This window comes from Lathyrus oleraceus, chromosome 1, assembly GCF_024323335.1.
Source record: "Lathyrus oleraceus cultivar Zhongwan6 chromosome 1, CAAS_Psat_ZW6_1.0, whole genome shotgun sequence".
NCBI classification, from domain to species: Eukaryota; Viridiplantae; Streptophyta; class Magnoliopsida; order Fabales; family Fabaceae; genus Lathyrus; species Lathyrus oleraceus.
Genome location: NC_066579.1, coordinates 414,508,153 through 414,531,860, shown reverse-complemented (window position 1 = coordinate 414,531,860; position 23,708 = coordinate 414,508,153). Strand labels below are relative to the sequence as shown.

Below are 23,708 nucleotides of genomic sequence, written 5' to 3'. Positions count from 1 at the left end.
CTCAACAAAATAAAAACAAGATTTAGTGACCACCATATCAAGAATCAAAGGGTCACCAATATCCATGAAGAGTAAAATGAAGCGACTGTCATTTCAAAAAGATCTTACACTGCTGAAATCTCGTAAGAGTAAGTGTGTGTCGAATTAATTGAACGTAGGATTGGAGATCATCATGAAGAAGGGGTGGGTTAAAATAAACTTCGAGCCTTATATCCTTTTGTTTCAATAACCATGAACCAAGCCATGTTACAACCCTCAAAATACCTAATTGAAGTAGGGTTTATTCCGAAAGCATACTACATCAAGGTTGCGTAAACTGACTCCTAAAGATTTGTTAATCTTCAACATCGATGTCATTATTCTCGCTGTGTCTTTCACACTTTAAATTGCTAAATCAGCATTACATTTGGACTCATGGTCCACTCGTCACACATTATCACATCATTCAAATAAATTCTTTTCAAAACTTGCATGAGTATCGCATTAAAATTACCATTTCTGAACAAACAATTTTAACTGCAAGATAATACTTGACGTCAGGGAAATTCCAACAATAAGGAACAATCAGAGGAACTTGGACATTCGTTGGTGCTGACCTGAATCAAGACTACCTCACAACCTATGAATCTGAGACATGCCACCTAAACATCAGTTGGTCATAGGAAGATTACTCCAAGAATTGGTCAGCTTGAAACAGTCCCCTAAAATCTGTTAATAAATGTGCAAATCTTTTCAAGAATCAGTTGATCCAGAGCAAATCATCTCAGGACTCTATTAACTAGGGGCAGGTCACCTAGAGGTTCTGTTGGCCAGGGGCAGACCCCTTCAATGTTCAGTTAGGGTGAGTTAAGTCGCTTCAACGCTCATATCGGGGCAAGCTACCTCAAGAGCACAGAAAAGTCAACCACTCCAAGAGTCGGTTAACCAAGGATAAATCCTTTCATGGATCAAAATTTTGGGGCAAGCCATCTCCAAATTATGGTACAATTTCTTTCGAAATCCTTTCGAGGTAAACGTCCGCAAAGACCCAACAAACTGGGGCAAGATGAGCCATATAGGAGCAAGTCCTCTCCATATTTTCAAGCTGATCAATCAAAAGTTTGGTCGCACATCAGCAACCATAGAGTTCGAGACAAGTGTCGGGGAATCACGCTATCACCCCATAAAATAACCTTTTAACAGACAAAAATCTTTCTGCAAAAAACCATTCTCTTCCAATACCCGCGCAGGGGCATTTTGGAAACCTTCCAATCATTACATAAATCATCATCATGCATTAGTCATGTCGCTTTGCTCTAGCACAAAGCCATGCATATCATATCATTTATCAGGCATAACCCCCCATAACATGAACCTGACATCAAAAAGCCTTGAAACCCAAAATCTGACACCAAAGCCCAGTTCCCGTCTGGAAATTCATTTCAAAGCCCAGTTCCCGTGTGGCAATATATGTCAAAGTCCAGTCCTCGTCTGGCAATTCATTTCAAAGCCCAGTTCCCGTCTAGCAATTTATGTCAAAGTCCAGTTCTCGTCTGGCAATTCACTTCAAAGCCTAATTCCCGTCTGGCAATTTATGTCAAAGTCCAGTTCTCGTCTGGCAATTCATTTCAAAGCCCAGTTCCCGTCTAGCAATTTATGTCAAAGTCCAGTTCTCGTCTGGCAATTCATTTCAAAGCCCAGTTCTAGTCTGGAAATTCATTTCAAAGTCCAGTTCTTGTCTGGCAACTTATTCCAAAGTCCAGTCCCTGTCCGACAAACTATTTCAAAAATCAGTTCTTGCATGACAAATCATTTTCCAAATACCAGTTCTCGTCTGGTAGGTTATTTCGATACCAGTTCTCGTCTGGTAGTCAATTATTTTCACCAGTTCTCGTCTGGTAGGTTATTTCGATACCAGTTCTCGTCTGGTAGTCAATTATTTTCACCAGTTCTCGTCTGGTAGCCTATTTTAAAAAAAGTCAGTTCCCGTTTGACAAACAAAAACAAATTCAGTCCCGTCTGACATTTCAATTATTTTCACCAGTTCGCATCTGGTAACATATCCTTCAAGTGTTGTCCTCATCTAGCAGTTCAGTCTCCTTCACCAGTTCTCATCTGGCAGTTCCCATATAAAGTCCAACCTCATTGGCAATCAAGAATAAAACCCTACAAAAGCATCCAATTACCCAGTTGTATTTCCACATGCATCACATGCATCATTTCATGCATAATTTCCTGCCAAACAGGAAGATTAATCAAACCCAGTCATATCAATCATCAACATACTCATGCATAACACTCCCACAAAATGGGAATTTCAGCAAAAAAATAAAAATCATTCGAATTCCTACATGCACAACCAAATATCCCTAGCAATATTGCATACTTGCGTACATCTCATGCATCATCCCATGCGTGGAATTCCCACCTAAAGTGGGACATTATACAAAAATCAAATATAAAATAACAGGATCCAAGGTCATTCGCATATGTCTCAGACATTCCTCATTTCCAAATGAAGTTATTACCCTACATAGGCTCGTAGGGTTATTTCTTAGCAAATCATTTTTCAACTTTTTTTAAATAATGATATTTCCAACATTTTTCTTTACAGTCATTGCTCCCCAAGCAGAGGTTACCCTAAAAGGTCTCTTATGAGCTTTTTCCCCTGCAGAGCATTTCTAGTAAATCTCCCTCAAAAGGAGTCTTTTCAAAAATTCCCCCAACAGAAGAATATTCGAGATACTGCTTCATTTACCTGGAGAATCTCATTTTTACTGTTTGAGATACTGCTTCATCAATATGAAGAGTCTCATTTCATATTTTCTTTAGAGATACTGCTCTAATATCCTCGGAGAGTCTTAGATTCAATTAAGGTATTTTTCCCTTGCTGGAACATCTTAATTCTATCATATAAGATGCTGCTTCGACCCGATACAGAGAATCTCATTTTTACTGTTTGAAATACTGCTTCATCAATATGAAGAGTCTCATTTCAGATTTTCTTTAGAGATACTGCTCTAATATCCTCTGAGAGTCTTAGATTCAATTAAGGTATTTTTCCCTTGCTGGAACACCTTAATTCTATCATATAAGATGTTGTTTCGATCCGATATGGAGAATCTCACTTTTACTGTTTGAGGTGCTGCTTCATCAATATGAAAAGTCTCATTTCAGATTTTTCTAGAGATACTGCTCTAAGTATCCTCGGTGAGTCTTAGATTCAATTAAGGTATCATTCCCTCGTTCGGAATATCTTAATTCTATCATATAAGATGCTGCTTCGACTCGATACAAAGAATCTCATTTTTACTGTTTGAGATGCTGCTTCATCAATATGAAGAGTCTCATTTCAGATTTTTTAGAGATACTGCTCAAATATCTTCGGAGAATCTTAGATTCAATTAAGGTATTTTTCCATTGCTGGAAAATCTTAATTCTATCATATAAGATGCTGTTTCGACCCGATATAGAGAATCTCACTTTTACTGTTTGAGATGCTGCTTCATCAATATGAAGAGTCTCATTTCATATTTTTTTAGAGATACTGCTCTAAGTATCCTCGAAGAGTCTTAGATTCGATTAAGGTATCTTTCCCTTGCTGGAATATCTTAATTCTATCATATATGATGCTGCTTCGACCCGATACAGAGAATCTCACTTTTACTGTTTGAGATACTGCTTCATCAATATGAAGAGTCTCATTTCAATTTTCTTTTTAGAGATACTGCTCTAATATCCTCGAAGAGTCTTAGATTCAATTAAGGTATCTTTCCCTTGCTGGAACATCTTAATTCTATCATATAACATGTTGCTTCGACCCAATACAGAGAATCTCATTTTTACTGTTTGAGATAATGCTTTATCAATATGAAGAGTCTCATTTCAGATTTTTTTAGAGATACTGCTCTAATATCCTCGGAGAGTCTTAGATTCAATTAAGGTATCTTTCCCTTGCTGGAACATCTTAATTCTATCATATAAGATGCTGTTTCGACTCGATACAGAGAATCTCACTTTTACTGTTGAGATGCTGCTTCATCAATATGAAGAGTCTCATGCCAGATTTTCTTTATACTGCTCTAGCATCCTAAAAAATCTTGAGATTTAGCTAGGGATATCATTCCATTACCGGAATATCTCGATTATGACATCCAAGATATTGTTCTGATGATTCCCAGAGAGTCTTGACTGTTTCATTTTACCTTTTTGTTAATTTTTCTTACTGTATTTCTCACTGCATTTTCTTTTTTGTATTTCTTCCTTGCATTTCAAAGGACAAAATTTGGGTCTTTTCGTATTTAATTACCTTCCACTACGAATGTATGAAGACTGTTGTCATTCTTACCTTCTGGTTCAGGTTAATTAAATAGGGGCAGCCGTCATACCCCAATTTTGTCCGGCCATTTTTGGTTTACCCATGAGATCTTTTTATTTCAAAGGCCCATTTGCATAAGTGTGTTCGTAATCTAAAATGTGGTTTGAATCTTTTTACATTACTAATCCAAAACCTATTTTTTCTATTAGTAAGTATTAAGAGTCACGTTATTATTTCTATGATCACTATTTACTAGTCCATTTACACATCCCAAATATTTATACCAAGTTCTAAGTTCTTCATGGGTTCCCAAATTAAATTTGCATTTTTTAGAAAACATGTATGTGTCGTTTTTAAAATAAAAGTTTCATATTTAGATTTTTTGTATTTAAAATAGAATTGTGGTTTTTTTTTAAAGTCTCATATTTAGATTTTTGTATTTAAAATAGAATTGTGTTGTTTTTAAATTAAATCACTATACTTAGTTTCTTTGTACCTAAGTTAGAATTATGTTATTTTTTAGATTAAGTCATTATACTTAAGTTAGAAATATGTTGTTTTTAAAATTAAGTCATTATACTTAAGTTAGAAATATGTTGTTTTTAAAACTAAGTCATTTTACTTAAGTTAGAAATATGTTGTTTTTAAAATTAAGTCACTATACTTAAATTAGAAATATGTTGTTTTTAAAATTAAGTCATTTTACTTAAGTTAGAAATATGTTGTTTTTAAAATTAAGTCATTATACTTAAGTTAGAGATATGTTGTTTTTAAAATTAAGTCATTTTACTTAAGTTAGAAATATGTTGTTTTTAAAATTAAGTCATTATACTTAAGTTAGAAATTTGTTGTTTTTAAAAGTTGAAATTGATTAGCATAAATAAATATTGAGTTAAATTTTGAAAAGCTTAAAAGGTAATTACATAATTAAAATTTAATTCAATAAGCTCCAAATAATCCAAATACATTTTATCTTTAAATTTTTTTATTAAACTAAATAATTACATTTTTTGACTAAGTGAAATTTGCTGCAAAAACAGGTTCCTAATTCTAATGACCAAGACCAAAATCAATGGACTAGTTAAACACTCCTTTGGACCTAGGCGCAAAAACATGTTGTCTTGAAGCTTAGAGCAACCAATTTTCCATTCCATCAAAGTCTCTTCAAATCTGTGACCTGCAAAGAGAAAATAGCTTATTCTAAAAGCACTTAGAGAGCTGAAAAACAACTAAATGAATCATTCAGTTTGAAGCTTTATCCATAAGGTTAACCTAAGCATCCAAAAAGCGCTTTTTAGATTAACTTAAAACAAGAACAGATCAAATCCCACATAATCTGGGATGAGAAAATCAAAAAGAAAAAAGAGTTTTATAAGGCTTAATCCTTTCTTCATAATAACAACAGAAGAGAGGTTAACAGGGGGATACACATCACAGTAAGAGATTTTTCAAAAGAAACTCTAAACACAACAGCAAACACAGCAATAAACACAACAAAGTTATTTTTCTTCAAAACCCAAAATCAAGAACAACCTAAACACAAACAGAGTTTTCTTTCAAAAACCATAAAGAACACAACAGCAATAACAGAAACGGAGACACTCGGAAATCCTTCATCGACGATTCACGAATCAATCAGTAATCGAAGGAGAAAAAGAGAGATAGAGTTGGGAAAGAAAAGAAATAACAGAAGCATAAGAGAGAAGCGAAAAAACTCGACGATACCTTTTCGGAATTGATTCGGTTACGCTCTTCATCTTTCGACTCGAGTATCGTTGTTCTGCGTTCCATCTTCAAGCCACGACCACTCACCATCCACCACCACAACTCAACGATATCACCCTTCTTCACTTCCGATCAAATCCATTCTACCGGACCACCACCATTCGTTTCTTCTTCCGCCATCACAAACCCTTGCGTCTCCAACTAACCACCTCCGGCACAACGTTCCCACCATCGACCTCCTCACAATCGGTCGTGACACTTCCATCCACTGGGTGCACAAGTATCGTCGCCACCCAACCATTATCCATCCTCATCATCCATTGACAACCACATATCTCTTGTTAGCTCTGCCTACAACAAGTTCACGACAACACACCTTTTTTTTCCACAACTCCAAGTTGCAGCAACAAACAATACATTTGATCCCCCATGTTTTTGGTTTGATTTCGGCATATTTGAAATTTCCAACAACAATAGTTCAATGTTGCCTCGATCTTGTAGGATGATACAACTATAGAAGTTGTTAGTCTCACATCTTAAGCGATCCGTAAGAATCATCCTGACCATATCGAAAACAGAGGTGCCCTTGTATCCAACAACTCATACGCACTACAAGCGTTACCGCAACAACGACGACACGCTTGGAACAACTCAACAAACCGTATCAATTTATTTCATGCTCAACTTTACTCTTCTCCTCCTTCGACCGCGAACCCACATGCTCCACACCCTCATTTTCTACCTCCAACGAGCACCCTTACAAAACCACAATTTCTCCGCCGGCCACAATCGACCTTCAATCGCTCCTCACCGGCGCAACCTCCACTATTCTGACAACCACTTGCCCCCGCCAATAACGGCCTTCACCACCGTACTCTTGTCCACGCCGTCGTACTCTCGCACACGCCGTAGTGGAGGTTAGAGTCCGGATCCGTCGTCATCGCTCCCACTTCAATGATCTTCGAAAGGAACTTTGGTTTCGCAAATTATCACTTCAATCTTGATCGGAGGCTGAGGATTAGAGTCCGGATCCGTCATGTTCGTTGTTGGATCGCCATGTTCCGAGGGAAGTTCTGAAGCTTCTTTGCATCGCGTCCAAGATGAAAACGTGGTGACCTGGGTTTTGCTGAAGGAAGCAAATTGAAGCATTTCATGGATAGGTCTTGACTGTTTGGGCATAAGGCCCAAAACGGGTTCGCTTATATCCACCCTCATTTCTCAGGTTCACACCTCCTCTTCATAATCATTTAATTTAAACTAATCTCTTAGAATTCGCTTAATCAATAATAATTAATTTTGGATTTAAGTTCAGACTCTGCTTTTTCTATTTGTGATTAAAATGATTATTTATAATCATAAGAATTTATGTGATTAAGAGATTAATTGTAATTGGGATTAAGTGTGAGTTGTTAATTATTTAGGATTAATTGTTTAAGTGCAAACTTTATGTTTAAATTAATTAGACTTAGTCAAATATTTTTTTTCTTTAAACATTGTTTAATTCAGAAAAAATCAAGCGAGAGAGAGAAGGTATTTGTAAATTTTGTTCCTCTACTCTTAATGTACCATCGCATGTCAATATTTTATTAGTGGACTTCCAAATTAAAAAATACATGAGGCTCTCTTTCCTTCCAGACATTAGGACGCCGCCCCTACTCTTCTCATACAGCCATGTTTCATTTTGTTTTTCTTTATATCTATTTATTTATTTTCTCAAAGGCTTAATTATTAGTTGGGTTGGGCCTAATTAGATTTTGGTGAGTGCACCCTTTGCTATGCTTGCTTCCATTTTCTTCAATCGACATTTCAATTGATCAATTAATTTTAATTAACATGATTAGTTGGCCTAAATGAATAATTTTGATAATTAATTTTAATCAACTTGATTGATTGATTCAATCAAACTTTAAATTAATTAACTTGGTTAATTAAATATTGATTGATTTTCATTCAAATCCATCGTCGATCCAAAACCGCTTTAAACCGCTAAAACCAAACAATTCTCGATTCAATCGAGTCCATCTCCCACACCTTCGTAAGTCGATTGCTCTTAGCATCGCCTTCAACCTCACATAGCTTACTCTTGGGCTTCCTTATAATGAGACCTATTCGATTATTAAATAATAGATTAGATGATCGATTCACTAAGAAAACTCATTTCATTCATAAACACAAATTCAAAGCCTCAATCCAACATCGAGTACTTTTATTCAAACCAAATCAAAATACCCAATCACAATCAAATAACATTTCATTTGAAAATAAAAAGAAGGATGGTTTTGAGTTTTCAACTCCTCTCTTCGATTATTTGAATACGAGTTCTCTTACTCGGTTAGTCAAATAGTTGTCATTTCTAATCCATTTAAGCACAAACAAATCGAATCATTTTATAATAAGAAATGCAAAGGGAGATGACTTTGAGTCTTCAATTTCTCTCATCGATTATTTGAATACAAGTTCTCTTACTTGGTCAGTCAAACAATCGTCATTTCTCCACAAACGTCTAAATTCGATTAAATCAAATTATTTTCAAAATAAGCTAAATGAAAAGGGAGATAACTTTGAGTTTTCAACTTCTCTCCTCAATTGTTTGAATACGAGTTCTCTTACTCGGTTAGTCGAACTATTGTCATTTTTCCACCAACTTATACCATAAGTCAAATCATTCTCAATCAAAACTATACGAAAAAGAGATGGTTTTGAGCTTTCAACTCCTCTTCTCAAATGCTTGGATATGAGTTGTTTTACTCAGTCATTCAGGTACTTGTCGTTCATTCTAAAATACGTCAACCATATACAACTTTATTTTCATGAATATTTAGATGAAACAGAAAGTGGTCTAGAGTCTTCTATTCCCTTTCCCGATTATTAGGATACGAGTTGTCTTACTCGACTATCCGAGTAATCGTCATCCATTTAAAATACCTTAATTATTATCCAATCCTTTTCATAATTACTCAGATGAAACAGAAAATGGTCTAGATTCTTCTATTCTCTTTCCCGATTATTAGGATACGAGTTGTCTTACTCGACTATCCGAGTAATCGTCATCCATTTATGATACCTTAATTATTATCCAATCCTTTTCATAATTACTCAGATGAAACAGAAAGCGGTCTAGAGTCTTCTATTCCCTTTCCCGATTATTAGGATACGAGTTGTCTTACTCGATTATCCGAGTATTCGTCATCCATTCAAAACACCCTAATCATTATTAAATCCTTTTTACAATTAAGGATGAAAAAGAAAGCGGTCTAGAGTATTCTATTCCCTTTCCCGACTGTTAGGATACGAGTTGTCTTACTCGACCATCCGAGTAATCGTCATCCAACCAAAATACTTTAACACATCAAACCTATCCTCTCCTCGCCCTTGTGCAATCGAAATCAATCAAACAAAACATCAAACATATCAACTCAACTTGTCACCCCCGTGTGACCAAAACTCTTTCAAAAAGAACACCATTTAATCTTTTCTAATGCGCACAACAAACTAGTGCTTAAGCCTCCGTCGAGAGTAGACAAGCCAACGTTTAGCCTTTAGGATGCGATCGAAACAGTTGTTCATTAAAGAACACCAACCAACCGTAGTTCCCCGAACTACGAATGCTCTGATTTCCTTATTATACCATAAGGATACGTAGGCAGGAGATTGTTGTATCTTCGCGAGCACACTAATAAAAAACCTCTCATTTTCCCTTTCTGAGATTCTCATCCATTTCTATTTTCAATATTTTATAACTCAAAGATAACAAACAAACATAAATTAACACTCGAAACACACTATTGAACTAAAAGGTTTTCGTTGAGTACAACGGACGTGAGGGGTGCTAATACCTTCCTCTTGTGTAATCCACTCCCGAACCCGAATATGGTTGCGACAACCATTATTCCATTTTCTAAAGGTTTTATCGATATTTTCCTATTCCTTCATTGGGATAAATAAAGTTCGGTGGCGACTCTGTTCGAACATAAATTTTTCCGCGACCATCGCGAGGAATCGTATTTTTCGAGATGTGACAGCAATCAATAGGATGAGTCTACTAGTGATGAAGATGGTGATCTTATCAAGAAGTTCTAAAATTTCTTAAGAAATGAAACGAAAAAGGATATCATTAAAAAGGAAGCAACAACAAGGGAGGTAACATGCTTTGAATGTGGAGAAAGAGAACATGTTAAAAGTGAATGCTCTACATTTTAAAAGAAGAATAAATTTAAGAGCAAGAAGGACAAAAGGCTAAAGAAAGCATATGTAGCATAAGTTCATCTTCGGGTCAAGATCATGCAAGCAAGGCATTGATGACATCACATCATTCAAGTGATAAAGAACATGAGGTTAGTGATTACAAAATTGATGATAGACCTTCATATGATGAATTACAAAGTGCTTTTAAAGAATTATATGATGAATTTTTAAAACTTTCTAGAAAAAGTTCAAATCAAAAGAAAATTATTTTAAAAATCTAGAAAGTGAGTCTAGTAACACAAAAGTGGAGTTAGACTTAATAAAAAATTCATCATGCAATAATTGTTCATCTCTTAAGTCTAAAATTGTTGAATTAAACCAAGTGATCACGGAATATGAAAAAGGTCCAATTGGTTTAGAAAATGTGTTAAGTAGTCAAAGATTTCCAAATAACAAATGTGGACTTCGTTTTACTAATTTTGATAATCCTAATACAAGTTAAACCATCTTTGTAAAGGCTACTAGCAAATTAAATAATGAAGAATCAAAGAAATAACATGTTGTAAATCACCATAAAAGGTCTTATAGAAATAACTTTTATATCAATAAAAAGAATCATATTTTTAGACCAATTTATTTCTATTGTAACGCAAAAGGTCATACTTCTAATGCTTGCTACATAAGAAATTGTGATATTTCTTGTGTTGAGTATGTATGGGTGAGAAAGAGATCTAACCCAAGAGGACCCAAAGAATATTGGGTATCAAAGTGCTATTAATTGTTGTTGTATGTACATGAAGATCATATGCTAGAATTGTCAAATTAAAATTGATCTTTCAAGATACAAGACTAAATTATATGGTAAATCTAAAAAATTTATTTAATGAAAGATGTTTTGAAGAAACATAAACTTTGATATCAACTTTGACTCCATCTGATAGTATTGTGAAGAAGATAAGTATTTTTATATCTCTATATCATTTCCCTTATATTATTATACTCATTTGAATTTTACTATATTTCTTTTTGATAATATTAAAAAGGGGAAAAAGAGATGGTTGTTCTTGTTCTTTTTCAGGATATCAAAGACATCATAGAATACATTGCAAAAGAAAGAGGAGGTATGCAAGAGAGGGAGACATATACAAGATAGTATGAGAGATCAAAGTGTCAAGCAAAAAAATTTCATCAATTTGTTTTGTCATCATAAAAAAAGGGGAGATTGTGAAGAAGATGTTCATCATCCTTCTTAACTTGGTTTTGATGAAGACAAAAACTTATCAGTGAAGAAAAAGTTTGGAATCAAGAATAAAAAATGCATAAGCTTATGGATATTTTGGAAGTAAAAGAAATTGATTTTGATGTTAAGGTACTCAATTGAAATTTATTATGTATAAACTTTATATGCTCAAAAAATAATAGTCATCTTCTTATCTAAAGTTCTCAAATTATCCTGTATAAATATACTTTATGCAAATGCATAAAAAGCTTAATTTAAAAAAAAAATTCAGCACGTTTTAAGTCAGATTTGTTGAACTTTTTAATTCAAATATGGTTAACTGACTTAACAAAACTCGTTGCTTTTTGAAATTTGAAAAATTGTTTGATATTCAAAATTCGTCATGCATTTGTTAAGTCAGGTGTCCATTAAAACTACTTAACAAGTCCTCTAGAGAATTCAAAATTATGTCTTTTCATGAATCATTGTCATTCTAAACTATTGCAAACCTTCATGAAAATGTCTCAAAATTTTGCATCAATTCATATAAATTTTTTAGAATGTATTTAAGGAAAAATATATTAGTTTTTAAATTACCTCTTTCATTATTAATTTTTCACATTAATTCAAATAATTTTCTAAGTATTTATTATTTTTCAAAAATATTGAAACTTTGTTCATAACTTTAAAATCATTTATAAAAGTTTCATAATATTTTTGAGCACTTAAGATTCATATATTGTTGAATTTTATATTGAAGGGGAAGAAAAATTATTTATTCTTGGAAATTATCCAAAAATCATCTTTTATTCAAAAGTATCATTTTGTTGTAACTTGGTCACCAAGTGTGTGGTGACAATTATTTGTAAATAGAAACTGATGTGCTTGTAAGTATATGTGATAATCATCATAGTGTTGGTGATTATTGAAGAAAGATCTTTTGAATTGATTTGATTCAAAATCCACCATTGGTGTATTTGTGAAATCAAGGAAGTTGTGTGCTTCTTTGTTGTTGTTAGAAGATTGTAAGAGTAATCTTGGTATTAGGTTTGTACAAAGATCTAACAATAGTGAAAACATCCCACGGGGTATGGGGGGATTAGATGTACCCTTGGTTGATAAGAGGAACTGGTATACATCATTGTGTTCATTTACTTTGCTGCACTTTACAGTTCTATTTATCATTCTTTCATCGTTCATAATTCCCAAAAAAATCAAGAAACTAGAAAAGTATCATAAATCTCTAAAAATACCCTTACATCTAATTCACCCATCTTAGGTTGTGCACTCAAATACTTACAATGAACACTATGTTTAGTGAGACTTTGACAAGTAGTTCTATAATGTCTTAATTTTTTTACACTCATAACATGTGATATCATCATCCTTTTCTTGTGTTCTCTTTTAGGCGGATGAGTCTTTCTGAAATTAAACAAACCTTCGTTGGAATGCTTGAGCTTTTTTTAAGTATCGATTGTAGCGTCTAACGAATAAACGCATGTCCTCTTCTTTAGGAACTTCTTCATCAAAATTATCACTTTCTTCCTGTTTGAAACAAAATTACACTGCTAAAAGTGTATTTGTTTGTGCGGAAGTTGATTAATAGTATAATTCTTTCTAAAGACAATCTAGCGAGACGAGAAATAATTTCATCAAACTTGACGAGATGTACATGTAGATGTGGTAAGGAGGAAAGTTTTATTCATCTTTTTTTAATGCACACACATTTTTGTGAGATTTATAAATTGTATTCAACAATGGTTGCAAATCTCGCGTGTTCTTTTGAATAATATCAGAGAATATGCTCTACAATTTTGTGGATCTAATTCCTTTAACAAAGAGATTAAAAAGTGTTTTCAAATTATTTGGTTGACAAATATCTGAACTATCTTAAGAGAAAGAAGTTTATGTGCATTCACCAATAAATAATCAAGTCTTATTTAATTGATGAACAAAATTAAAATCTTTTTTTTTAGTGATGGCTAAAAGCTAAAAAAAAACGAAAAAAAATCTTAATACGAAAACTGGTGAGCTAGTCATGTTTTACTCCCTCCATCCAAAAATAAGTATCACTTTAGTATAATAATTGTCAAAAAATAAATATCGTTTCATCTTTTCAATGTAACGTTATTGATTAATTTATTCAAACTTTATTTTTAATTAATATTTCTATATTATTTTTAAGTTATCAAATCTCATTAATTATTTATGACAATTTATAATAATCAATAAAATTGAAGGTAATTCTATAAAATAGTTACTCTGGATCATTAATTTTTTAATTTTTTTAGTATGGGTAAAAGTTTTATTTTAAAACGAGTGTAATAAGTTAGATTTTTATTAGATTTGTTATTTTTTATTATTATTTTATTTTGACGAGCCTTTGTTCTGTTATATTCTAGACACGTTTGAGTGAATTTTAAAAAAAAAAAAAATATTATTTTGACTTTAAAAAAGAAAATGGAATGTATGAAAAGTTTGATAGCAATAATCCAATTTCGACATTAAATGGCATCACATTGATTAAGATGCCAATATATGAACGCCTCGTGAATCAAAAAGACACAAAACACTTGGCCTTCACCAAGCGATTGCATAAGCATCAATCACATAGTATATTATTCCGCGTTAAAAGAGGTATATTGCCCACGTAATTTTCATTAAATACTATACATGTATTGGCCACGCAATTTTTGGTTATAATTTAATTTATTAATTGTTATTCACAAGCAAGCCGTTGAAAATCTTCATCGAGCAAGTGGTTGGAAAAAAAAGGTTCTGCATTATTATTAATATTATTTTATTATTTACATAATAATGGTTTTGTATTATTTGATGGATGATAGCTGATGCAAATGTGTGGCTTGAAAAAAAAGAACCGAACCCGCCAAATCAACACTTGTAGTGAGTTGTCTATAGATTTGATTTACCGACCAAAACCTGGGAAACCTCATTTCTTAAACTTTCTGTATCTCTTTTTTGTAAGTAATATTTTTTTAAAAAAGTTATTGAATAAATAATGTAGTTTGATGAAAAAATAGAAAATAGAAGTATTTTTGGATGAAAAACTATACACAATTCTGAACCATAAAAAACTCATCATATTTCAAATTCTGTTAAAATTCATTCATTTTTATTTTCAAAATTTCCTTTTTTTTGTCTTTATTAAGTCAATTCAATTCATTAAAGAAAAAGTCATTTCAAGTTAGATTGGAAAAAGCTTCGTGGAGAAAATTCTAAGAGTAGATGAACCTGGAAGCAAATTGCTTTTGAGTTGGCCAAGTCCAGTTGGCTAAGCATCATTTCTTAATAATAATTAGGTTGTGAACATGACAAACTTTGATTAAACATTGCAAATTAATTAAAATTACAGTCACAATCATAATTGAAAAATGAGTTTCTTTAAGATGGGAGTAATATTTAAAATAAAGGAAAAAGTACACTCAACTCCAACTCTCTTTAGGTCAGCTAAAATCACACTAACATTTCCTCATGGTTTAAAAATGCACACTAATCTTCTATAATATATCAACAAAAAGTTTAGTGGCTAAAAAAACGTAAATAAATGATATTTTTACACGTAAGATTAGGGCATATTTTAACTAGGGGTGACAATTGGATCCATTAAGACAAAATTCATCTCATCCATCCATTAAAAAATTCATCCAATTCATCCACTACATAAAAATTAAGTTAATTGATTGATTCAATCCATCCATTTATAAGCATGGGTTGATTCAATCCATCCAACACATTTTAATGATCAAATTGATTTTTTTATCTAATTTTAAAAAAATAAATTTTTTCAAATATTAAAAAAAAAATTGAAAAACAAAAAATAATTTATTTTTTTCAAAAAAAAATCATTTTTTTTGAAAAATAAAAAATAATTTTTTTTTGAAAATACAAAAAATCGATTTTTTCCAAAAATTTAAAAATCATCTTTTTTTGAAAAATATCAAAATTTGATTTTATTTTCGAAAAAAATATTTTTTTAAGAATATAAAAAAATTATCTTTTTACGAATATAAAAAAAATATTTTTTTTTGAAAAAAATAAACGATTTTTAATTTTTTTTTTCCGAAAATACAAAAATACATTTTTTTTGGAAAAAAAACTGATATTATTTTATTAAAAAAGAATAAAAAAACTTTTTGAAAAAATATTTTTTTTGAAAAAATAAGTGATTTTTTTTTAAAAAAATGAATGGATAGATATCCATCAACTAAAAATATGATAATGGATGGATTGGATGAATTTTATTCTTAATGGATGATTGGATTGAATATTTTTAAAAAAATTTTAGTGGATTGATAATGGACTAATAGATTGTTTTGATCCATCCATTAACTATCCAATTCATATCCATCCCATCCATCCATTTTGCCACCCTTAATTTTAACATTAAAGATTGATATACCGAAATGAGTGTAATTTATCTTAAAATAAATGTTAATTTTTTTTGTTAAAGAAAGTTAATTTAAATATTTATTTAAATATTTTCTTCATAAAATCAAACAAATAAAAAAAATAGTACTAACATTATAAAATTAGTTGTCCGTGTCATGCCAACCGTCAATCATCGTCAAATTACTATAAAAAAAAGTTTGGTGCAAAGATTTTAAACTAACAAGAAACAGCGACCACCACATTCACATCTAGATCCCAAAAACTGATAGTTAAATATCCAATTGAAGCCTAATCTAAACCCTTAAATCAAGATTTTCAATGCGTCTACCACAATAAAACTAGTAAAATTTTGAAGGACATGGAAGAAGAAAGAGAAAAGGTTCTTTTAACAATGAACAAAGACAATTCTGGATTATATCAAGATGGAGCAGAATTGAGAAAATTCAGAGCATATCTAAGATGGGTTTACGTGGACCAATCAAATCCATGCAAAGCTGGTTTATCTTGGTCTTTGTTTATTACACTGGCTTACGTTGTACCTATTCTATCTCACTTTCTTCTTGATTGTTCAACAACCTGCGATGCTGATCATACTCGACCGTACCATGTTCCTGTTCAGATTTCTTTGTCTGCTTTTGCTACCTTGTCTTTTGTTAGCCTCTCTAAATGGGATCGTAGATATGGGTTTAGTAGGTTTCTTTTTCTTGATAAAGTTAGTGAGGAGAGTCTCAAGATTCAACGTGGGTATGCTCAACAGATGAAGGTTTGTGTTTTTTTGTTGTGTGTGTAGAAACAGATTAGATGAACAGCGAGTTTTGTCATGCATGCGATGTGTTTGTCTTTATTCTTGTCTTTCTTCTTTGATGAATAGTTTATAGGAAATGTTTGAAAGATTAAAGTGGAAAACTTTTCTCACCTAGGAATATATATGAAACATAGTCAAGTCAAACGGTCAATAAGCTGCGTCGTTACCCCTTTTTGGATGATGGCAAAACCAACCCTCTTAAAAACTAGGAGATACAATATTGCTATGCATGAACTATGGTTAATTTGATTATTCTGCATAAAAGAAAAAGTGGGTTCGGCCACGGAGTCTTCGTATTTAATGCCCGGAGACTTGGGTTTAAGGTTTGCTGGGAAAAAAAAAGAGATGAGGAACATATGCAGGAGATTTGTGAATTTGGATTACGTGCTATCACCAATATGAGGCGTTGGTGGTAGTTGGATCGAGATAGGACAGTCTAGATTTCAATTTTGGTATTATAGTTTTTTTAAAATATAAGTCAAAAACGAACTTGAAATATAGACTATTCAATCTTGATACGACAGTCACCAATGCGCCAAATAGGTGAGATTTTTGACTTAAGACCATCCAAATTCGAGAGTTGTGACCCTTATGAGCTAAAAACTAAGAGTTGAGTTCCTTTAGCAGCAAAATCTGCCTTGAAAAGAGAGCACAATATTGATTTTTTGCAACTGTAGTTCTGATGTGTTTCTTTCCATTCTCTTATTGTTAGGAATTGTAACAGTAATTACATGGTCAATATTCAATTATATAGTTTTAAGTTACATCATTGAAAAAGCTACATCTTCTATCTGAAATAGAAAAATTATTCTCTTGTTGATCAAAATACATTTGTTTCTATTATGCAGAGAACAATGAAGCTCATCTTGCTTTGGGGACTTCCCTGTTTCATAGCTGAATGTGCCTACAAGATATGGTGGTACATTTCAGGATCATCCCAAATACCATATTATGGTGAAATATATGTGAGTAGCATCATTCTGTGCACATTGGAGCTATGTTCTTGGCTTTATAGAACATCGATTTTCTTCTTGGTATGTGTCCTCTTTCGACTCATTGGCTACCTGCAAATACAAAGACTAGATGAATTTGCTCCTGTTTTTCAACGAGAGACTGAGGTAGGATCGATCTTGTTGGAGCACCTTAGATTACGAAGGAATCTACGCGTCATTAGCCACCGTTTTCGAGCTTTCATTTTGTCTTCTCTCCTTTTGGTGACAGCAAGCCAGCTCATTTTTCTTCTGATGGTTATAAAACCACATGCTGATGTTGATATCCTCAAGAGTGGAGAGCTCGGGGTAATGCTTCTTTCCTTCATTTAGTGGATTAAATTGATTGACATTGTTCAATTTAGGGAACTTAATTAGTATTTCGTAAATTTGGACGATTAAACTGACTGAACCTTACAGTTTCAAATACTAAAATGCTGATTTACTTCCCTAGAAATATATTGTAATAAATCTTGTACTTTCAATGTTGCAGTTAGTCTCCATCACCCTGGTTAGTGGACTTTACATACTCTTAAGAAGTGCGACCAAAATCACACATAAAGCACAATCCATCACAGGACTTGCCGCTAAGTGGCATATATGTGCTACCATAAACTCCTTTGACAACATTGACGGTGGTGAGACACCAACAACAGCAGAGGCAACTTCAACACAAGCTATGGCTGCCAGTATTAGTTGGGGATCGTCGGACGAAGATGAGTTTGGAGATGAAGAGGATGAGTTGAATAACACCAAATTACTACCAATTCATACACATACTATCTCATTCAATAAAAGACAGGCTTTAGGTATATGGAATTTTTTTACTTGTATTTTGTTTTCGTCAAATTTTGCTTTATCCTGAGTTACTTGCTTTTTAATGCAGTGACATATATGGAGAACAATAGAGCAGGAATCACTGTTTATGGATTCATGCTTGACAGATCTTGGCTTCACTCCATTTTTGGTATTCAATTGGCTCTCTGCCTTTGGCTACTTAACAAGACAGTTGGTATTTAGAGACGGAAATGGAACTGTAATCATCCTCCTTGTTCTACCTTGTGCAATGTGAAGTGCATCTTTTGAATCGTCATCTTTTCGTTTGAATTTCATAGATAAGGTTATGACATACGAAATGTAAAGGATGTGTGTTTGCTGCTACACATAGTGTTGAGAGTATTGTAAATGTGTCCGCATTGCCTACTACCCGGTCCTCAGTGGGGAATATATCAAATGACACGGAAGACAGGCACGTTGAAGCGAAGAACCGGCAACAACAAGCCTTTGATGTTATGTATAGTGCTGAAATCTCTACAAACAAGAAGTTTCCGATCTTGTCAGTCTAGTGCTTTTCAAATGTTAACAAAAATAAGTTAATTATCCTTGCATTTGTATGCATGTTTGTAAACTATTATGGTAAATATAAATGTTTTTCGTGTAAAATATAAGTGAGAGAAGTGATAAATAAAACTCTATTTTCTTTTTAGATTCGATACAATATTGGTTGAAATTCATATAAATCTCATTGAAAGTAGTATTGAAAATCATTTCTTTTAAGAATGATCAGTAATCTGATATGATCAAATCAGGAGGGTTGAGTGACATAGAGAATAGAATAATCACTGATCCCATAGAATCTGCTAAATTTTAGTCAATAAGAAAAAACAACACATAGTGTTGGAAAAAATGTAGAGATTATGTTTTATTACCAATATGATCCAATAAATTTATTAAAAAAATATTTCCAGATGGAGCCAACATGAAGCATCTTAAATTTTTAGAAAATATAAGATCCTTAACAAGGAGAGTTTGTTGCAGAGAACAGAACAAAACTCACAAATCATGACAGTTACATATTCCTTTCCTTGCCTTTCAAAAATGCAAACTAGAAGAAAGCGCGTTTGGCATTCAACAAGCTTTGTAATTATCGATTAATTTTTCTAAGCCATGTTCTAGCAGAAACTCAAAAACCATATAGATTAATATCTTAAGCCAACATCTAATATCAGGAGCACAAAGAGAGGCCGAAGATCCTTGTGTCCTGGATTCTGTACCATAAGAAACCATTCTAGTAACGATGGCGGTAAGTTTTCACACACACATACATCTTACAACAAGGAATCAAACTTGAAATTTTGTTTCAATCAAATAACTATTTTCTTTTTTTTGTTGGTGTCTACATATACAATCATCTGCTATTTACATCAAGTTGGATTTATCGAGCATAGTGTAGCTTAGTGAGTTATGACTAGGAGCGTTGGGGGTTTTTGAGGCGAAGATCCCTCTCCAGAATCAACTATTGTGTTCTCTGCATTAAATTAGCTATTTACTTTAGAACAGTTTTAACTATTGTGTTCTGGTACATTCATGTTAAGCATATTTTAAACTTATTAGCATGTTGGCTTTCAAGTTGCATAGTAAATACTCGGTTAATAAGTTATTCTAGAGAACTTAGTAAGTGTTCGTTCATAAGCCGATGTTTCAAGTTTATTTCAAATCATGTTTGACAAACCTTCACATTGATTCATTGTTAGCAGAATTCTCACGTTCCAAAATTCGGCAATTGGGAAGCTGACAACATTCCATACAGCGCATGCTTTGAGAGTGCACGCAGAGAAAAAGCCGGATTTACAACGAATCCAAACAATCCAATGGAAAATTCAGAGACCTACTACAACAAAAATATTGATGCTGATGAAGCGAAATCCTCTCATACTTACTCTCACAAAGCAAATTCAAGTTCAATGGAGAAAGGAAGCCATGAAGTACTGAAAAACAATTCTATACGCCATTCGCACGGCCGAAGCAGGGGAAGTAAAGGTAGCTTTACATCAGAATTTGGCAGCGAAAATCGTCGTATTGATCACTCTGTCATCAACAAAGATTCACAATCAGTTCACAAAAGGAGTGTGTCAAAAGGAGTTAGTAGTAACATTGGTAGCTTCTCTTCCTCAAATCATAGTAGACACAGAAATGGAAGACACTCTTTTAATGATCATGACGATAAAACAACGACAGTACCAGAATTCGGTAATTGGGATGTAACAGACCCGAAATCAGGAGAAGGTTATACTGTAATGTTCAACAAAATAAAAGAAGAAAGACAAATCATGTCTGGCCACAAGATTCCACCGCAAAACAACGGTTCAAATATGAAGAATCAATATGACGGATCTTCTTTCAGTTTATCTAAGGTGATTGATTCTTACTATTGCATATTTATTGTTTTGTCCATAAATTTTGTATTTATGTGAAGCGTGTATTTCAAGTTTCACTGCTAATTTCATGAATGTGTTGGTATTTTGGTGCAGTATTGTTGCTGTTTGTTTACGAACGAAAGCAAATGAACACGGATTCGATGTTTACTCGGGCTCGCAAGAGACTTGAATTTAGAGTGTTATGAATAAATTTATAATCTTATAAGAGCATGAATTAAGTCTCACATGTATGTATGGATATTTTGATTTTTTTAACATTATGTTAAAATGGATGCATGAATGAATAGAACTCATGGCTTAGTTTCATTTTGCAAATGCATGTTTGTTTTGGTACTTCCTTATTTACTAAAGGTAAGAAAATATGCAAACATTCTAGCAACTCGTTAAAAATCAGAAGAAGAAAAATACAAAATGATGTTAGGATTATAGCATAGTTATTTCTCTATCCAGAATCCTTTATGTTTTGTGGTTGTTGTCACCTTATTTGGATGGGGATCAATAATGTGAAAAAAAAAAAACTGAATATCCTCAAAGACATAAAGTTTTTAAATTGATTTGATTGGGTGAGTATAAATTTCGTAGGTCATTCTTGGAGTTTCGATCTTGAAAAAATTCACTGCAATTCAAATATTCTGTAATTTAGCTAGTTTTTTCTTTCCAAATAACTTAATACTTGTTTCAAAAAGGAAAGTGATTGTTGATGCATATTTGACTTAAAAAAAATAAGAGAGGGGTGAATTGTGTTGATTAAAATCAAAATTATTGCGAAAATCAAAGTTTAAAATTATTTTAAAATAAATTAATAAAGAAAGAAAGAAAAAGGAAATAGATGAAAAATCAACGAAAATAAAATAAAGTAAAGGAGATAAAGAGAGAAAAAGACATCAGAGAATTATACATGTTCGAACCACTTAACTTACTTTTGTTTCTAAGAACTTTTCTTTAAAATATGATGTTATTGTCGAATTAGTTCTCCTGTGTTATATGGAGAATGTTATTGTGCATATTGTGATGATTGCATGGTGATCATTTTTGGTGAGATTGCATGTTATGGTGAATCATGCATCATGGTGTACGGGTTTCGGTCTAGTTTTAGTGTGCTCTGGTCCGACGGTATGGATTTAGGAGCAAATAGTCAATTCCAATACGGGATTAGTGAAGCGTTACTTATGGTGATAGCAATAAATTTGGTGTGATATAGTCTGATGGTGTGGATTCATGTGCGAGTAGTTGGTTCGATATGGAAATTGTTGAAGCGTTACCTATGGTGATGGTAACGATTGGTGTGTTATGGTCCTATGGTGGGGATTCAGGAGCGAGATGAACATGTGTTATCCATAATTCTATCGGATCCATTGTTGAGTCGAGGTGCTGAGTACATTTGCTTTCATTATTTTCATATGTAGTGAATGATTTTATTGATATTGGTGATTGAGAATGTTTTGGTGATGTATGCAATTGAATTGTGTTGAATAATTATTGATGTCGTTTAGGCTACCCTTGCATACTTTTGCACAATTATATATTATGAGCGTATTCTCACCCCTTTGTTATTTGTGTGGTTATGTGCTCTTTCTTGGGGTACAGACGAGTAGGTAAATGAGTAGCTGTTTAGAAGCTAAAGGATGACATTGAGGTTGTTCTTTTTTTTTTATGCACTGTTTTAGATTATGTTGCTCTGATCTGTAACACTGGGAGAGAGAACGTTTGTTTTTTTATTATTATTGGAAAAAATAGGTAAAAGTTGTTATATCTTATTCGTCAAACTTAGGTTGGTTTATATAGTGAAGATACAATTATTATAATTGATTTTCTCCTTAATGGAGAATAAAGAAAAATAAAGGTAGTATTAAAGGCAATAATAAAACCGGAAATAATATATTTTCCAACACCCCCCTTAAGTTGGTGCATAGATATCTATCATGCCCAACTTGTCTATCAAATACTCAAAAGTAGGTCTTGCCAAACTTTTGGTCAGGATATCCGGAATTTGTTGACTTGAAGTCACGAAGGATAGACATATGATTCTCGCATCTAACTTCTCCTTTATGAAGTGTCGATCAATCTCAATATGCTTGGTTCTATCATGTTGGACTGGATTATAAGCTATGTTAATAGTAGCTTTACTATCATAGTACAATTTCAATGGAAACATAATTTTCATCTTAAGTTCTTTTAGGACTCTAAGGATCCATAATCCTTCACAAATACCTTGAGACATAGCTCTAAACTCGGCCTCTGCATTACTCCTTGCTACAACTCCTTGTTTCTTGCTCCTCCATGTCACAAGATTACCCCAAACATAGGTACAATATCCAGAGGTTGATCTTCTATTTGTGACTGAACCTGCCCAATCGACATCGGTGAAGATAGACACATTTCTTTCACTAGTCTTCTTAAAAAATAATCTCTTTCCAGGATTTCCCTTCAAATATCTAAGTATCCTATAAACTGCCTCAAGATGTTCCTCGAAAGGAGAATGCACAAACTGACTTACTACACTAACTAAGAAAGCAATATTAGGTCGGGTGTGTGATAAATAAATCATATTCCGAACCAATCTCTGATATCTCCCAATATCAACAGAAACATTACCTTATCCCCAAAGTTTAGCATTAGGATCCATAGGGGTATCTGCAGGACAACATCCATTCATTCCTGTTTCTTTCAATAAGTTTATAATGTATTTCTGCTGTGAAACCACAACATCATTTTTTGACCGAGCAACCTCCATACCTAGAAAATATCTCATGAATCTCAGGTCCTTGATTTCAAAGTCTACTGTCAATTTCTCTTTTACTCTTGCCATTCCCACTGTATCATCTCCAGTAAGGACAATATCATCAACATAAACAATCAG

General features: G+C 32.9%; 2 protein-coding genes across 2 annotated transcripts; both read left to right on the top strand.

Annotated features, from left to right (window-relative positions):
• The first annotated feature begins 16,038 nt into the window (after nt 1-16,038).
• LOC127077225 (uncharacterized) lies at nt 16,039-19,116 on the top strand. Its single transcript, XM_051018706.1, has 4 exons — nt 16,039-16,599; nt 17,490-17,939; nt 18,124-18,439; nt 18,517-19,116. The coding sequence occupies exons 1-4, from the start codon at nt 16,195-16,197 to the stop codon at nt 18,648-18,650; spliced, it is 1,305 nt and encodes a 434-aa protein (XP_050874663.1). The 5' UTR covers nt 16,039-16,194; the 3' UTR covers nt 18,651-19,116.
• A 452-nt stretch (nt 19,117-19,568) lies between these two features.
• Nucleotides 19,569-21,158, top strand: LOC127115839 (RPM1-interacting protein 4). Its single transcript, XM_051047280.1, has 3 exons — nt 19,569-19,713; nt 20,168-20,824; nt 20,942-21,158. Exons 1-3 carry the CDS (start codon nt 19,708-19,710, stop codon nt 20,975-20,977), a joined length of 699 nt encoding a protein of 232 aa, XP_050903237.1. The 5' UTR covers nt 19,569-19,707; the 3' UTR covers nt 20,978-21,158.
• The last annotated feature ends 2,550 nt before the right edge of the window (nt 21,159-23,708 follow it).

What these genes read in the sequence shown, in the direction of transcription:
- LOC127077225 (XM_051018706.1), top strand. Translation starts at nt 16,195, where the DNA reads ATGGAAGAAGAAAGAGAAAAGGTTCTTTTAACAATGAACAAAGACAAT. An exon ending in GGTATGCTCAACAGATGAAG is followed by an intron (nt 16,600 to 17,489) that starts GTTTGTGTTTTT and finishes TCTATTATGCAG; the next exon opens with AGAACAATGAAGCTCATCTT. An exon ending in CAATAAAAGACAGGCTTTAG is followed by an intron (nt 18,440 to 18,516) that starts GTATATGGAATT and finishes TTTTTAATGCAG; the next exon opens with TGACATATATGGAGAACAAT.
- LOC127115839 (XM_051047280.1), top strand. An exon ending in CTTCTTTCAGTTTATCTAAG is followed by an intron (nt 20,825 to 20,941) that starts GTGATTGATTCT and finishes ATTTTGGTGCAG; the next exon opens with TATTGTTGCTGTTTGTTTAC.